Raw genomic sequence first — 16,150 nt, forward strand, 5'->3', positions numbered from 1 at the left:
CTCCATACCCTCTGGTAGGTGCTACAGAGCACCGTTTGCCCAAAAAAGCAGCCATCTGTACAGTTCCTTTCCACAGGCCATCACTCTGATAAACATTTAGGACACTCACATAGTCTCTGTATTTAAAACATCCACCATACCTGATGCTGAATCAAAGCATACTGTATATACTGTTCTGTCCTGTTGTACATAGCTATATGCCGTATATATATTTATAGTCAATCCTCATGGGTATACTGTATATATACTAACTAGCTGTCCATCTCTTATTTATTCCAACAGATTTGCACTCTGCAACTTTGGACTATAAATATGCCATAAATGTATTATTGTCTGTGCCGTGTTGGTGTCATGTTGTTACTCTGCTTGTACGTTGGCTACTCTGTCATGTACACTGAGTGCAAAAACTCCTTGTATGTGTACACATACTTGATCAATAAAGCTGATTCTGACTCTTGTGTCGTGAGCGTCTATTTGGCTAAAACTCGTTCTCGTTCTCCTCAGCGCATGACGGTAGGTGGCAGAGTTTGGGACATTGAAGCTAACTCAAAGCGTAGAAGAAGAATCTTCGTTGTAGCGGCAATGAAAGAACAGCGTGCTACTTCCAAACAGAAGTAAAGTCTACCTTAGCTGCAACAACTTTAAAGTAAAGCGCGAGCTTAAATCACAATTAAGACGAGACTTGTAGGACTCTGCCTGGAACATGGCTTTGGTTTGTGCAAGTAGGTGAAGCTGAATTCATTGATATGACGGAGGCCGGTTAGCACGGTACCGCGCTAATGCTGCTAGCTGATTTAGCTAGCGTTAGCGGCCATGCAGCACCGCCTTCTGCTTTTATATAGTTCAGCGAGCTCTCTTTTTTTAATTGTGTGTTTATTTAAATTGCTGGTAGTTATGTGGTGTTAAAAAGCCGGAACTGAACTCTTTTACAGTTTCTAATGAAGTGCCAGAGCACCCGTGCGTCTCTCCGGTGTCCAACCAGGTGTTTGAACGGAGGCTGATCGAGAAGTACATCGCAGAGAATGGGACGGACCCGATGAACGGACAGCCGCTGTCCGAGGAGCAGCTCGTAGACATCAAAGGTGGGTTTCTGGGTGTTTTCTATAAGTCAATAGACCGTAATAAAGCTCATACAGAGTAATGCTACTTCCGTGAGAGAGGTCGTTATCAGTGGCATGATGCTCGGCTTTGGTTTAGTAGGCTGAAGTTTGCAGGCGTGTTGCATTGTACTGTATTGTATTTATCATATAAAAAAACCAAACAATACCTGAAAAATTCAAGTGAAGCGGAAAAATAAAACCTTCCAAACAAATCAACTTTTATTTTCAACTTCAGAAGAAGCAGAATATTCTACGTTTTAATTTTATTTGTGTGGCCTTCAGGGGTGAAGCAAACCTCGATTGGTGTTCGTGAACTACTCTTTGTGATATTCATAGAAACATAGAACATTATCAAGATTTATATATGAAAAGAAAATCAGTGCGTCATATGCCCTTAAATACTCAAATCTCATTGCAAATAAGCCTTGATAAGTTACTGAAGAGGTTTCCTGTCTTTTAGTGGCTCATCCTATTAGACCAAAGGCACCATCGGCAACCAGTATTCCTGCCATTCTCAAGTCCCTTCAAGATGAATGGGTAAGTCCTGTAAACTCTGAGATATCAAAGAACAGAGCACTTTATACTGTATCTATTGTATGTATCATTTTGTTTTTAAATTGATTTTTCTTATTAATGTTTAACACTACATCAACAACACATTACACACACACAACATTTAAGAACCTTTAAACAAGTAGGGAGTCAGCTATTAATCAATCAATATAAATTAATAATAATAATGGATTGGCTTTATATAGCGCTTTTCAAGGCACCCAAAGCGCTTTACAATTCCACTATTGATTCACTCTCACATTCACACACTGGTGGAGGCAGCTACAGTTGTAGCCACAGCTGCCCTGGGGCAGACTGACAGAAGCGAGGCTGCCATATCGCGCCTTCAGCCCCTCTGGCCAACACCAGTAGGCAGTAGGGTAAAGTGTCTTGCCCAAGGACACAACGACCAGGACAGAGAGCCCGGGGCTCGAACCGACGACCTTCTGGTTACAGATCCGTTTCCCAACCCCCTGAGCCACGGTTGCCCCAAATTAGTTATAAATATGTAGAAGTAAAATCAATCTGTAGGGTGTTACATAGTTTAACAATTAAAAGTGTGTTACAGTGCACCATTTATCCCTCTCTGGCAGTTTTTAACAACAGGACAGTTGTTTTGGGTTTATTTTGTTTGTTTGTTTTCAATTGTGCATTGTATGATGGGTCACAACACATTATTATAAATCTAATCTGTGCCACAAAATAATAATCTAATGGAAGATTTGCCCCTTTCCTTTGTTGAATTGCAAGTTTTGTGACAAACCCTGGGTCTTTAGAATCAATTTTAATTCATTTCTATTAGTAGAGGATCAAAAAATGTTTGTTTGGTACATTGATTTAAATAACTTGAATTCTTTAGCTGAGACCAAAAAAGCGAATTCGATCTTGTTATCCTCCTTTTTTCATTTAAACACATATTCCAGTGAGTCTGTTTGTTTTTGTTTGTTTATCTTCCTTTTTTAAAATTTGTGAAATAATACATGTGCTCCTTTCTCACTTTTTCTTTTTGATATCTGTTCTAGGATGCTGTAATGCTTCATAGCTTCACCTTGCGGCAGCAGCTGCAGACTACTCGCCAAGAACTTTCACATGCCCTCTATCAGCACGATGCCGCCTGCAGAGTCATCGCTCGACTCACCAAAGAGGTCACAGCTGCAAGAGAAGGTGGGTCGACAGCAGTTTGGGTTTCTACACAGTTATGAAACATGTAGAAATGGCTTTAATGTGATCGTCTGGTCCAAATGAACCTGGATTCATTGATATTATGTGTGTGTTTTATTTATTTTAATGAGTTGATTTCTTCTTTCCACAGCTCTTGCCACGCTCAAACCCCAGGCCGGATTGGTTGCCCCTCAGGCAGTGCCCGCCTCTCAGCCAGCTGCAGCAGTGAGTAGCTGGGCTTTATTTTCAGCTGATAAGACAATGATCAGACTGACAAATCATGCCATTTAAACAATATTTAATTCTGCCTTTTTTACACCAGGGGGCTGGTGGAGAGCCTATGGAGATTAGTGAACAAGTGGGAATGACTCCAGAAATCATCCAGAAGGTAATATTGATTTTTTTTTTTAAAATTGATTATTTTTTACCATTATGACCTTTGTCATAATTGCTTGATGTTTTTAAATGTGCTTTTTTCTGTTTGCAGCTCCAAGACAAGGCTACTATCCTCACTACAGAGAGAAAGAAGGTATTATATTTCTCTTGTATTTAGCTGCTAATGTGCAAACACTTGTTTTACTTGTTTTGCCACAAGCTCTGTTTGTGCATAATTTACTCTCGCTCTCATTTAATTGCTTTACTGTGGTTCTCTACAGAGAGGCAAAACTGTCCCAGAGGATCTGGTTAGAGCCGAGGATCTTGGCAAATACCGCCAAGTGGCCTCCCATGCTGTAAGTATAGATTGTGCAGGATCACGAGGATGCGTTTGTTTCACAGAGCGATCCAATGTATCAACATTCTCTCTTATGTTGCTTTCAGGGTCTTCATAGTGCCAGTGTGCCGGGTATTCTGTCTCTGGATCTGTGTCCCTCAGACACCAACAAAGTGCTCACCGGTACACTGAATCAATCTTTCATTCTGTATTTCATTTGCTGGGATGCCAGACAAAGAATCTGATATTAAACCTGTTCTATCTCCCAGGTGGAGCTGATAAGAACGTGGTGGTGTTTGACAAGAACGAAGAGCAGATCGTGGCAACACTTAAGGGTCACACCAAGAAGGTTACCTCTGTCATTTACCACCCATCTCAGGTAACATGTCCTCTGAGAACCTAAATGCAAACATTCACCTCCATTTTAATGGAGATGTGACTAACACGATTGTTCCTTTAATCCGTTGTTCCTCACTCGCTTGCCGTCTTTTCTCTTCTAGTCTGTGGTCTTCTCCGCCTCTCCAGACACCACCATCCGTGTGTGGTCTGTCACCGGGGGCAACTGTGTGCAGGTGGTGCGTGCTCACGAGGGAGGCGTCACTGGTCTCTCTCTTCATGCTACTGGAGACTACCTGCTCAGCTCCTCTGAGGATCAGGTGCGTGCTTGAAATTACCGACAGGCCATGAACTTAATCACTGAATGATCGACCTTTTTGCCATTAAACTGCTTCACCGCTCTAACTCTTATTATTTTTATCCTGTAGTACTGGGCCTTTTCTGATATCCAGACGGGCAGAGTCCTCACCAAAGTTACTGATGAAAGTGCTGGCTGTGGTAAGTTTCTCTTTGCTTGCTTAATGCGTTTGATAGTCATAATAACAGTCCTCTTCCAGGCATAATGTTTCTGATTGCACCCCTCAGCTCTCACATGCGCTCAGTTCCACCCTGATGGTCTCATTTTTGGCACTGGTACTGCGGACTCCCAGATTAAGATTTGGGATCTGAAGGAGCGCACCAACGTGGCCAACTTCCCCGGTCACTCTGGACCTGTCACCTCCATTGCTTTCTCTGAGAACGGATACTATCTGGCCACAGGTGAGACTGACTTGATAGCATTTTTTGCGTAGATTAGCCGTCAGTCTGTAATGTGCATAAACTTGTAGAGCTGCATGAACATTTTCTTTAGAGTATCAAAAGTGACTTGTGCATCAATGACTTGCATAGTTTTGGAGATTTCCCCGTGTCTTCAGCCTTACAAGAATAAAAATGGTGTGCCAATAGAAAAAAATTAACTTATCCTCGTTTGCTCCAGGTGCCCAGGACAGCTCTCTGAAACTGTGGGATTTGAGGAAGCTGAAGAACTTCAAGACCATTACTCTGGACAACAACTATGAGGTAAGAAATTTGGGATTTCTTCTTTCTAAAGGAATTTTTTAAGTGTTTGAGAAATAGTCTTAGCATCACCTGTAGGCTGTCATTGCACGCAGAGATAAATGGCTGTGGATGAAAAGTTGCATGTATAATTGTCAGGGTGCTGGTGGGTGGATTGTTTTAACTTCAGAAAGAACCAGATTATCAGTTTTTCACTGCGTTCTCTTTATTTTTACTAAGCCGAACTCCAGCGTTTCACTGTGGACCAGCTTTGAAGTTGTCCAACCCATCTTAGGTTTGCTTCTGAGCCTAATCCATTCATTTTTTGTTTCAGGTGAAGTCCCTTGTGTTTGATCAGAGTGGTACCTACCTGGCTGTAGGAGGGTCTGACATCCGTGTCTACATCTGCAAGCAGTGGTCTGAGGTCCTCAACTTCACCGGTATGAAGACAAACAAAAAAAAGTCAAATCTCTTTCGAGATTTTCAACTAGTATGCACGTGACATTTACCCCTGATCTTTTTCTTTTCAACCATAGACCATACAGGATTGGTGACTGGGGTGGCCTTTGGAGAGAATGCCCGGTTCCTGACTTCTACAGCAATGGACAGAAGCCTCAAATTTTACAGTTTGTAAAAAATAAAAGCAGAAATTCAAGATGAGGGGAGGAGGGCAACTAAGACGAGAACAGTCTGTGTCAGAGCTGCCGCTACCTCCGACACATTCATTATCAGAAAAGGAAGAAAAAAAGAAATCTGTGCTAACTTTGCATCTTTTTTAGTGAGTCAGTCCTCATATCCAGTGAAGAAATCTGTGAGATTGTCAGCGATTTGAAGCAGCATGGTTAGTGCGACATGTTTGTTGGCTTTATGTGTTTGAAATCTAAATGATGTAAAATGACATGAAAAGCCTCTAAGTTCCTTTCCTGTTTGCCAGCAATTATGATTTTACTGTAGTATTTTCTTTTTTTTGTGTATGTATGAAAGGAGAGGGGGGTCTTTGGAAACTATTATTGCTTCTTAGTGTAGACCAGCTTCATTATAATATCGTTGGGGTAAGATAAGATACATCTACAGTCATGTACAGTGAGATCAACAGGTGTAAGAAATTGATGTACTTCTGTGAAAAACCTTTGCCACATTTCATTTCCTGTTTTATTGATTCCATTTAAACATTTTTGTCTTTTGTTTTCCCCCTGGGTGTGTATTTCTTATTACCTGCTGTTTTACCTGTTGCACATCTGCCCTTTTACAATTAAATAAAATATCTTTTGTATTGCCATACAAGTGTCTGTCCCTGTGGGGGTCCTCAGCTAGAATGGTTACTTTGTAGATACATCCAAAATATAAAGTTCCTTTCAAATCAAAATGCATTTTACTCATTGCTTTCTTGATGTTTGAGCTTTATACCAAACAATGAGAGTGATCTTTATTTTTGATACAGTCGCGGTCACCGGTTCACATACAAGGAGGATTGGCTTGTTTTGTGTTTTTTACCCTCTTTTACGTACTTGCATTGATATTTGGTTAAATGTTTCCTTAGAAGGGCTTGCCTTGAGCAGACAATCTAGGTATCCATCAACAAGCTTCAGTTGAGCTTGAAGGTCTTGATTTTGGAGCAGGACCCTTTTTTTTTTTTTTTTTTTTTTTCTTTCTTTCTTTTGACTGGCATCCTCAGTCTGTCGTGACGTAACACTCTAAAACTCACTTCACTGTGGACAGTGATGCTGCCTGTTCCAGCAGTTTCCAGTTTAATGGCATGCTTCATTGTAACCATTTTCCTCTTATCTGACAGTGACAGTTCAGGTCTTCCTCCAGACATACATGCAACCCCCCCCCCTCCCCCCCTGACAAAGTAGTGACACATTTGCATAACAAATCCCTTTTATGTTGGCAAAGAGGAACTCATGATCACATGAACAAGAAGTTAATATGCGCTGGCCTTTTCAAGTAAAAAGACAGAACCTTCAACACCAATTAATTAAAAGACTTGATTGTGTGTGGATTAGAGGAAATCCACAATAAATTCAAACGTGCACTGAGTTCTTGTTTTTTGTTTTTTTTTTAAATCATTAAAGATCTATGCTGTACAATCATTCCACCCTAGAGAAAGAATAGCTTGAAGAAATCAAAACGGCCATGGTTTTCACGCCTATGATACATATCTGCATGCTTAGAGGCTGTGATTTCTACGCAAATCCTACACAACATCTCAGTTGAATTTTAAGTGTTCATTGTTGTGAACTTCTACATTCTTCCTTTGCCTGCTGCATAATAATGAAACTACTAAGAAAGGAACTATTTTTCAGTTTCTTTAAATGTAACAGAACTGAATTAAAAATCACTTTAAATGTATGGTTGACTTTTACTTTGAATAGTGTCCCTAACGTTAGCATGTATCTTTTGGAGACATCACATGCTACAAATTATGGTACTGACCTCGGTTTGTATGTATTTAATAAAGTTAGGAGAGGAAAAAAACAGGGCAGGTCTGGGTTTATCAAACGCACGTGACTGCGGTTTCCAGATGACTGTACACGGCCAAACCAGCTTCTCCAGATGAGCTTAACTCTAATATCAAACCGTGAATTATTAATAATAAGCTTCTGACTTCCTGTCAGACTAAAATTCTAATAAAAAAGAACAAAGAAAAACATCCACTTATTGGACTCGTTACCGCCATTAAAGATCCTAAAATCTCGACCTCTCGCGGTGGAGCGAGATTCAAATGGTAACTATCACGTGCCTCCTGCAGTAACGTGACTCTCACAAACAGGAAGTGCGGAGCCAGAGAACTTCTACCCCAAGTCTCGCAGACGCGTCTGCTTTGTCCAGGTTAGCAGTCCCGGGTCAGTCCGTCCCGCTGGGTACCAGACTGCCTGACAGACACCAGGTCGAACTGCAGCGGAGGTAAAGAGCCAGACAGGTGAGGTTTCCGACATTCAGCTCAAATCTGTGTTTTTATCAAGCGGGTTTATCTCCTATAGTTGTCGCCGAGACTAAACCAAACCCCTCTGTTACTTTTCTTTAATGTGGCTGATATTAATGGGTTAAATATTTTTTAAACGCTTCAGTGTTTCGGCTTTTCCTTCACTGGAGTTGTGTGCTAGCGATGATAGAGAAAACGAAACTTTGCCCCAGGCAACAAAAGCTGAAAAGCAGAGACAATAGTCGATAGATCGAAGAAGACCCGAAGTCAAATGCTTTTTCCTTAACAGCATGGATCTTTTTACATTTATAAACTGAAGCCATGCTCCTTTCATGTAACATCTATTTTATGATATAAGTAATTTTGTATATATTCTTAGTGGTCGGTTTCTCACCCTCATGACACTCTTAACGCTCAGTTTATGAAGAAACTGTTCCAATTCACCGCTCATTCCTCCAAATGAATGAGGTTAGTCTGACTATAGTGCGAGCAATGCTTTGAAAAATGATCCAGCGCTATAAGCTTTTTTAAAAAAAAGGATCAAACACTGTAACCTTCATAAAGGGGGGGTTTACTGTAGAGCGCTTGTACAAAACAGCTTTGTATGTAGCTAGGGGAAAGCAGTAATAATGCACCTTATTGGGCCCTTCTAAAATATAGTAATGCTTTTTAATATATATGTACATCTTTGATTAATTTATTTAACTAAAAAAGAGTCCCTGTGCTAATTTTGGCAGACACATGTACATGCAACAATGGAAACCCCACCTGATCATCTGGTCAGGAGGACCTGATGCTTCCTCTTTCTTAAGTTTCCACTTAGATACTTCTGCACTGAGTAGTTTTTATTGCTCTAACTGAAAGTAGATGCCATCTGTTAACACCATTGTCTGTCTTTTTTTTTTTTTTTTTTAAATTCATATTCCTCTTTATATGGTGCAGTACTTTCACTCAGCTGTATCCAGAGGACGGTGTGTGTGTAAAGTTGTTTCTTTGGTGTTGTACAGACATGGGCTCCATATTTCGCAGCGAGGAGGTGTGCCTGGTGCAGCTCTTTCTTCAGTCCGGCTCGGCCTATAATTGTGTCAGCGAGCTGGGAGAGCTGGGCCTGGTTGAGTTCAGAGACGTGAGTCTATTAAACCCTTTATTCCGTTCTTCTTCTTCTTGGTGCAGTTCATGGAGTCCAGTGCAATTGTTAACCTGCAACAGACTGTGTCATGGGTTTTGGTGAAGGTCATGTAGACTCGCTCAGTAACCTTATTCTCTGCTCTCCGCTTTCAGTTAAACCCCAACGTGAACTCCTTTCAGAGGAAATTTGTCAGCGAGGTCAGACGATGCGAGGATCTCGAGAAGACTTTCCGTGAGTACTGACTCATAATGCTCCCCTTTACATTTCCATTCATCTTCTTTATTTTCCATGATTCATCATCCACCTTTTCCACCCTCCAGACTTCTTGGAGCAGGAGATAAATCGCTCGCCATCCTTAAAGGGTCCACTCCCTCCTCCGTGTCCGACACCTTCTGCCCCTCAGCCCCGTGAGCTCATCACCATAGAGGAGGAGAGCGAGAGGCTCGCCAGGGAACTCAAGGAGGTGAGTGCCAAAATAGAGCCTGAGGAGTTAGTCTTCGGTTTTTTGCTTAGTGCACCACGAGAGACAGAACAATTTTTGGGATTAATGAAATATCGTGTATGTTTCCTACTAGGTATCCAGGAACAGAGATAGCCTTAGGGCTCAGCTGACGCAGCTCTCCCAGTATCAAGGAGTCCTGACCAGAACTCACTCTCTCACGGCGTCACACGTGGTGAAAAACTCCATTTCTGCTCCATTTTCTGTAATTGTTGTCATGAGGAAAACTAAAAAAGAATGTTCTCTGTCTTATTCTCACAGGTGCCACCTGCAGTGGAGAGCCAAGGTCTGTTTGATAACCGCCAAGATGTCCGACTCAGGTAGGTCTCAATTAAATGTTAAAGAGTAAAATGTTGTCTTTTTCCTCTCTATATAACAGTTTTCCTCTCCCTCAGTTTTGTGGCAGGAGTGGTCCACCCCTGGAAGGTGCCCTCGTTCGAGCGACTGTTATGGCGGGCGTGTCGCGGTTACATTATTGTGGATTTTAGAGAAATGGAGGATCGACTTCAGCACCCTGACACTGTAAGAGCTCGGGGAAAAGGAGAGGGGATCGCAGAGAGTTTCTGCTGTGAGTTTCATTCCAGGTGTTTTACCACAGCAGTTTGCTCTTTCTCCATTTGCAGGGGGAAATGGTGCAATGGACCGTGTTCCTCATTTCCTTCTGGGGAGATCAGATTGGACAGAAAGTCAAGAAGATCTGCGATTGGTGGGGATTTTTTCTTCTTTCTTTTATTTTTGAGATTCTGAAACTGCACCTTGCTGTGTTTTGAACTTGAATTTCTTTGGATTTTCCCTCCTCGCAGCTTCCGCACTGAGACATTTGCATACCCCGAGAGCTCTGCTGAGAGAGAGGAGGTTCTCCAGGGACTTCAAGGTAGAATTGAAGATATCAAATCAGTGAGTGATTTTCTTTTGGTTTTTGATACTACATATTCACATCAAAATAATTAAAAGACTGTAATCTCTGGTTTTATAGTTTCTACAGAGGATATTATATTACAGTGCTTCTAGAACATTCATCATGCCTCTTTTTGTGTTTCCTTCTGCGACTTCAGGTGTTGTCACAGACAGAAAGCTTCTTGCAGCAGCTGCTGATGAAGGCGGTGGCCGTTCTGCCCCAGTGGAAGGTGCGCGTCCAGAAATGCAAGGCGATCCAGTCGGTACTGAATCTCTGCAGCCCCTCTGTCACTGACAAATGCCTGATCGCTGAGGCCTGGTGTCCCACCGCCAAGCTGCCTGAACTGCAGAGTGCGCTGAGAGAGGGAGGGGTGAGACAACAGATGAGCAGAAACATAGAGCTGTAAAAAGCACAGATGAGCAAATCGCCTAATTTCCTGTTTTTATCCCACCCTGTTCTCTGACCTCAGAGGAAAAGCGGTAGTGGGGTTGACTCTTTCTACAACCGCTTGCCTTGCTCTACACCTCGACCTACTCTGTTTCCCCTCAACTCCTTCACAACAGGTTTCCAGAACATTGTAGATGCCTACGGAGTGGCAGCCTACCGTGAAGTCAATCCAGGTGCGTCATTAGATGACATAAATAATTTCTTCATGAAATGTGTTCAAAGTGAAGTCTTTCAGGTATTTGTCTTTGGCTAAATCTCGTCTCTCAATGCTCCTGCAGCATTGTTCACCATAATTACATTCCCCTTCCTGTTTGCGGTGATGTTTGGGGACGTGGGCCATGGTTTACTGATGACTCTGACTGCTCTCTGGATGGTCCTCGAGGAAAAGGATCCCAAACTTAGAAACAACAACAATGAGGTAACTTAGGAGAGGAGACACTCTGTATTTAACAAAATGTCTAACTTAAAGGCAACTTAATTTCAGACCAAGCAGCATCAGTAAAACAACAGACCACATTTAGATTGTTCCTCTGTTCCACAGGACCTGCTTGTCACCACACTAATAACCAAATGAACTCACTTCCTGTTTAACGGATGCCCCAAAAAGTGTACTGAAATTCCAGAATGCTTTCATAATCTGCGTGAGCCAAGGAATCCGCCAGTACCTTGTAAATTTTGCATGTGGTTTGAAATTTGCATGCACAAACATGCCTCTGGCTTCATTCTTTTAGTGGCATTACAAGTTGAACCAACATGAAAATCACCGAAGAGAAAAATGAGAGCAAAAGTAGCAGTGGTTTCTGTGACCTCAATTCCAAAAACGTCATAGAACCTAAATAATAACAAAACGCATTCATTTGCAATTCTCATAAACCTATATTTGATTCACAGTAGGACATATAAAACATGTTAACCGTTTAAACTGAAAGCATGTACCATTTTTAAGGAAAACAAAACAAAACATGGCAACAAGATGACGCAAAATATTTGGGACTAAATCATTGCATTCTGTTTTTTGTCACACAGCTTCCCATTTATGTTTAAATGTAAAAAACAAAAAGTCAAATAATTCTAATGTGCTAAAACATGTCCTTGACCACTTTGTGTGTCAGATCTGGAGGATGATGTTCGGTGGAAGGTATTTGATTCTGCTGATGGGACTGTTCTCCATCTACACGGGAGCCATTTACAACGAGTGCTTCAGCAAAGGCCTCGCCACCTTCAGCTCGGCCTGGCACGTCGGCCCAATGTTTGAAAAAAACATATGGAAGTAAGAACATTTTCGTGTATTCACCCTGCTTTTTTTTTTTTTTTTTTTTTCCCAACAATGTGTTTATTGAGTTTTTAGTACACACAAAATACAGGTCAAATAAATCATAAACAATAATATAATAAGTAATATTTATTTTCTGTTTACTCCATTTTCAACACACTTTTTTACCTTCGTGGGGTCTCTTTCAGTTCATCGGTGCTGGCAGGGAGCCAGTACTTATCCATGGATCCTGTTGTGCCCGGCGTTTTCACAAGCCCCTATCCATTTGGCATTGACCCGGTGTGCCCATCATATTCATTGTCCTCCAATCAAATATGGACATAAATATGTGTATATATATGTCTCGATTGTAACTCCAGTTATTCTCTCTGTTGTCGTCAGGTCTGGGGGATGTCCAACAACAAACTAACATTCCTAAACTCTTACAAAATGAAGATGTCAGTCATCATCGGCATTATTCACATGACTTTTGGAGTCTGCTTGTCATTCTTCAACTACTGGTAAATAATCTTTACCCTTTGGTTGCATGTGTTTCGCTTGCACATGTGTTTTGTGTGTTTCAGATTAGCTCTGTGTTACCTTCACATCCTCATGTTCTTATCCTTGTTTCTCCCTGGTTGTTGTTTTTTTCTTTTTCTACAGGCACTTTCGCAAGTTCAGCAGTTTGATTTTTGTGCTGATCCCAGAGCTTTTCTTTCTGCTGTTTCTGTTTGGCTACCTGGTGTTCATGGTGGTCTATAAGTGGGTTGCTTACGCTCCTTCTCAGTCCAAAAGTGCTCCCAGCATACTGATCCACTTCATAGACATGTTCCTGTTTACGGAAAACCCTGACAACCCTCCGCTTTATCATGGACAGGTGTGTGCGTCGTTTGTGAGCTTCACTAATAGGAACATATCGGGTTTGCTTTATTCATTTTCTTAGCTTCCCACTTCCCGAAACGTGTGTGTTAGTTGGTCACACTGAGCAGTAGTTATCATGAAATCTTATTATAAACTGAATGATAGTCTTTATGTATGTTGTTACCATATTTACATCTTTCAGTGGTTGTTTGTGGTTTTTATTTTGTGAAAGTCTAGCATGTAAATGCAGCACTGCTTTGGCAGGTCAAACCCCAGATGCCACATCTATTACAAGCACATGAACACAATAAGGGACTTTCCAAATATAGTAATCAGCACTTTAACTGCATTATCAAGCAACAGTGATGTAGTTGTGTGTCCGTTTTGTTTTTTGAATGACAAAAATGCTGCATTCATTAAGTAGATAAATACATGCAAGCCCTGAACTGAATAAATTAACGGTCAAACGAGGTTAACCTCTTCTCTGTAACTCTGTGTAGGCTATAGTGCAGAAGGTCCTGGTGATACTGGCTCTGTGTTCTGTGCCATTCCTCCTCCTTGGGAAGCCCACGTTTGAATACATTATGTTCAAGAGAAGACAACGTCGAGTCGTGAGTCTGCGTTTGGTTGGATTTTAATTCCTTTTATGTAGCTGCATTTACTTTTCTGACTGATCTTTAATTCTCTGCAGCATCTGGATGAAGACAGGCGTCCACTGGTGTCTGACGAAGGCTCGATCAATGTTCATCAGGGGGAAGTAGAAGGAAGGCCGCTAGTAGAAGAGGTGAGGGTGAAGCTAGAGTAACTAAATTAGTTTACCTGTTTTAATACGGTCTGGTGAACTCCTTTTGTTTTTGTTTTTTTTGTTGTTGTGCTTTCTGTAGGAGTTTGATGTTGCGGATGTGTTCATGCATCAGGCCATCCACACCATCGAGTACTGCTTGGGCTGCATCTCCAACACAGCCTCTTACCTCCGACTCTGGGCTCTCAGCCTGGCACACGCACGTCAGTGGCACTGCACATACAAACACAATGCTTATCTTCATACTCACATGATGCACACACACACACGAGACTTCCTCTTTTAAAGGAAACTTACTCATACTGTTCTTCTTTTCTTTCTTTTTTTTTTTAATCCATTTTATTTCTCTAGTTATACACACTCATGTTGTTGTTTTCCAGCCAGCTGTGATTCTCTAACAGTGATTCACTTGTGTCTCCACAGAGCTGTCAGAGGTGCTGTGGGAGATGGTCATGCGTAAGGCGCTGACGTGGCAAGGTTACGTGGGAGCTGTAGTCCTCTTTGTGATTTTCGCCTTCTTCGCTGTGCTGACAGTCTGCATCCTTCTGGTCATGGAGGGGCTCTCAGCTTTCTTGCACGCGCTCCGTCTGCACTGGTGAGAATGACAGAAGGGTTGAGACGAAGGGGGAAAATAGCTTTGCTTAACTAAGATTTTTAAAAGAAATAGGCTGTATGATTGGACTGGGTAAAATCCTGAACCACTTTTTAATTTATTTTTTATTTCGGAGTGTGTGTCAGGTTTTATGTGTCTGTGCATTGTTTAAGCCAGCAATCCATGGTCACATGTTTTTGTTACATGCTGGTGTAAACATTGCACTCTATTTGCTGTCTGTCGTGTGACAGATGTAGTGAAGGCAATGACTGTGCTAAACAGACTTTACAGCTGCCTCTGGCAATAACCCTGCATGCAAAGTGGAATTTGACTGTAGGAGACACCACCTACAGTATGTAGCATTAATGCTGTAGTTTTCTCAGGATGGTGGTGCTGGAGAAAAGATTGACTTAACCTTTAGGAACAACAAGTCAGACTATTACCAAAAAAAAGTCCACTGTAGAATAAGAGTATGGTACTTGCTCTGAGGTTTCTGTTTGTTGCTGGAGATTGACTTATGCCCGTCTCTTTCACAGGGTGGAGTTTCAGAACAAGTTCTACAGTGGAGATGGTTACAAACTCACCCCTTTCTCCTTCACATCTATAATAAATGTCTCAAACCCTATATGATCAGCCAACGGGTTATTCAGGGTTGCTAGCAAAGTTAATTTATGTGTCTATGAATCAGAACGACCCTGTCTTAACAACGGTACTCGACCTTTGGTTCCCTTTTGCTATGAAAGGGTTTAGTTAACTTGCACAATGATCGATGAATGATGTACTCTTATTTTTGCATCAGTAGAATGATTCCCTATACGTTAATTTACCACTATATCATATCATATATGAAACATATATTTTGTATCCCCATGCTAATTATTTTTCAAAGTGTAATGTACTGCTTTCTAATTACTCTATCAGTAGCATGAGAAATTGTTGGTAATCATGTGCTTTTCACTCTCTCAACATTTATAATAAGCATCAATTTTGAAAAGGGAAAGTACACTAGTGAATGGATTTGTTTTGCAGTTTAAGGGAAAGTTTAAGTTTTGACCTGAAGTATTAAAGTGCAAGTTCTTTAGAATTCTTCAGATAATGACTTGGATGATTTTTATGAGCCAAAGATTTTCCCACATTGTCATGTCTTCCAACAACACCACACCAAGTATTTATTGATAAATACATTTTTCTCGGGTGCCTTACTAGGACTGTTTGTTTATACATTATGTGTTATGGACAGATGGTGTCTTCTATTGTTAAACCACCACTTTGTACAAAACCTTGCAATGGAATGAATTTTCCCCTCCCTGTTTACACTGTAAAATTGAAGAGTTTTCAGCAGAAAATAAATTAAATGTTGAGTTTTATTAAATGAAGCACTTGAAGTATCTGTTGCCAGCCGAGTGATACCATTTATATGCCACAGTACTGTTTTGAGAAGTTACCACAGATGAAAGTACTGTGCAGAAGTCTAGAGGAGCCAACTGTTATTGTTTCATATTTGGCTTCTGAGGAACATTTTTTGTCTTTAGGTCGTTTTTTCTTAACAGCCTGTGACAAAAAAAAAAAAAAACGATTTTTTTTTTTCCATTTCTTTGATTCTATCCAACATCACACTAAGTATACATTTTATTTTTTGTACCAACAAGGTGATTCTCAGTCTGTAGCAGCATAACAATGATCCAAAACACAATAGGACAACTATCAGCCATGGCTTGACCTCAACATTACTGAAGTAGTGTGGGATCATCTTGACAGAGAACTCAGCAACATCCAAATGAGAGCTTTGTTTGTCCTTCAAGATGTCTGGAAACTATTTGTGAAGACGACTTAAATAAATGACAAAAA

The 16,150-nt window shown here is 41.1% G+C and overlaps 2 protein-coding genes across 4 annotated transcripts; both read left to right on the plus strand.

The window, feature by feature from the left end:
* Window positions 1-525: 525 nt before the first annotated feature.
* Window positions 526-6,262, plus strand: prpf19 (pre-mRNA processing factor 19). The gene is made up of 16 exons (XM_004545395.6): window positions 526-722; window positions 933-1,082; window positions 1,561-1,637; window positions 2,675-2,816; window positions 2,965-3,038; window positions 3,136-3,201; window positions 3,301-3,342; window positions 3,470-3,544; window positions 3,633-3,708; window positions 3,795-3,904; window positions 4,026-4,181; window positions 4,290-4,359; window positions 4,447-4,620; window positions 4,838-4,920; window positions 5,231-5,336; window positions 5,433-6,262. The coding sequence occupies exons 1-16, from the start codon at window positions 704-706 to the stop codon at window positions 5,528-5,530; spliced, it is 1,518 nt and encodes a 505-aa protein (XP_004545452.1). The 5' UTR covers window positions 526-703; the 3' UTR covers window positions 5,531-6,262.
* Window positions 6,263-7,445: 1,183 nt separating this feature from the next.
* On the plus strand, window positions 7,446-15,674 carry tcirg1b (T cell immune regulator 1, ATPase H+ transporting V0 subunit a3b). Of its 3 annotated transcripts, none has more exons than XM_076873532.1 (21): window positions 7,446-7,803; window positions 8,830-8,948; window positions 9,104-9,182; window positions 9,272-9,414; window positions 9,527-9,625; window positions 9,712-9,770; window positions 9,846-9,972; window positions 10,074-10,156; window positions 10,254-10,347; window positions 10,506-10,718; window positions 10,818-10,968; window positions 11,074-11,213; window positions 11,908-12,065; window positions 12,257-12,347; window positions 12,450-12,568; window positions 12,711-12,924; window positions 13,409-13,519; window positions 13,600-13,692; window positions 13,793-13,913; window positions 14,134-14,305; window positions 14,839-15,674. In XM_076873532.1, exons 2-21 carry the CDS (start codon window positions 8,832-8,834, stop codon window positions 14,930-14,932), a joined length of 2,478 nt encoding a protein of 825 aa, XP_076729647.1. In that variant the 5' UTR covers window positions 7,446-7,803; window positions 8,830-8,831; the 3' UTR covers window positions 14,933-15,674. The 3 variants fall into 3 exon arrangements, with proteins under 3 accessions (XP_076729647.1, XP_004545453.3, XP_004545454.3); XM_004545396.5 differs by having other exon boundaries at window positions 7,447-7,819; XM_004545397.5 differs by having other exon boundaries at window positions 7,448-7,819; window positions 9,527-9,622.
* Window positions 15,675-16,150: the final 476 nt, after the last annotated feature.

Source organism: Maylandia zebra, linkage group LG2, assembly GCF_041146795.1.
Source record: "Maylandia zebra isolate NMK-2024a linkage group LG2, Mzebra_GT3a, whole genome shotgun sequence".
Classification (NCBI taxonomy): Eukaryota; Metazoa; Chordata; class Actinopteri; order Cichliformes; family Cichlidae; genus Maylandia; species Maylandia zebra.

What these genes read in the sequence shown, in the direction of transcription:
- tcirg1b (XM_076873532.1), top strand. Translation starts at nt 8,832, where the DNA reads ATGGGCTCCATATTTCGCAGCGAGGAGGTGTGCCTGGTGCAGCTCTTT. An exon ending in GTCAAGAAGATCTGCGATTG is followed by an intron (nt 10,157 to 10,253) that starts GTGGGGATTTTT and finishes CCCTCCTCGCAG; the next exon opens with CTTCCGCACTGAGACATTTG. An exon ending in CTCCGCTTTATCATGGACAG is followed by an intron (nt 12,925 to 13,408) that starts GTGTGTGCGTCG and finishes AACTCTGTGTAG; the next exon opens with GCTATAGTGCAGAAGGTCCT.
- prpf19 (XM_004545395.6), top strand. An exon ending in CACCAACAAAGTGCTCACCG is followed by an intron (nt 3,709 to 3,794) that starts GTACACTGAATC and finishes TCTATCTCCCAG; the next exon opens with GTGGAGCTGATAAGAACGTG. An exon ending in CGGATACTATCTGGCCACAG is followed by an intron (nt 4,621 to 4,837) that starts GTGAGACTGACT and finishes CGTTTGCTCCAG; the next exon opens with GTGCCCAGGACAGCTCTCTG.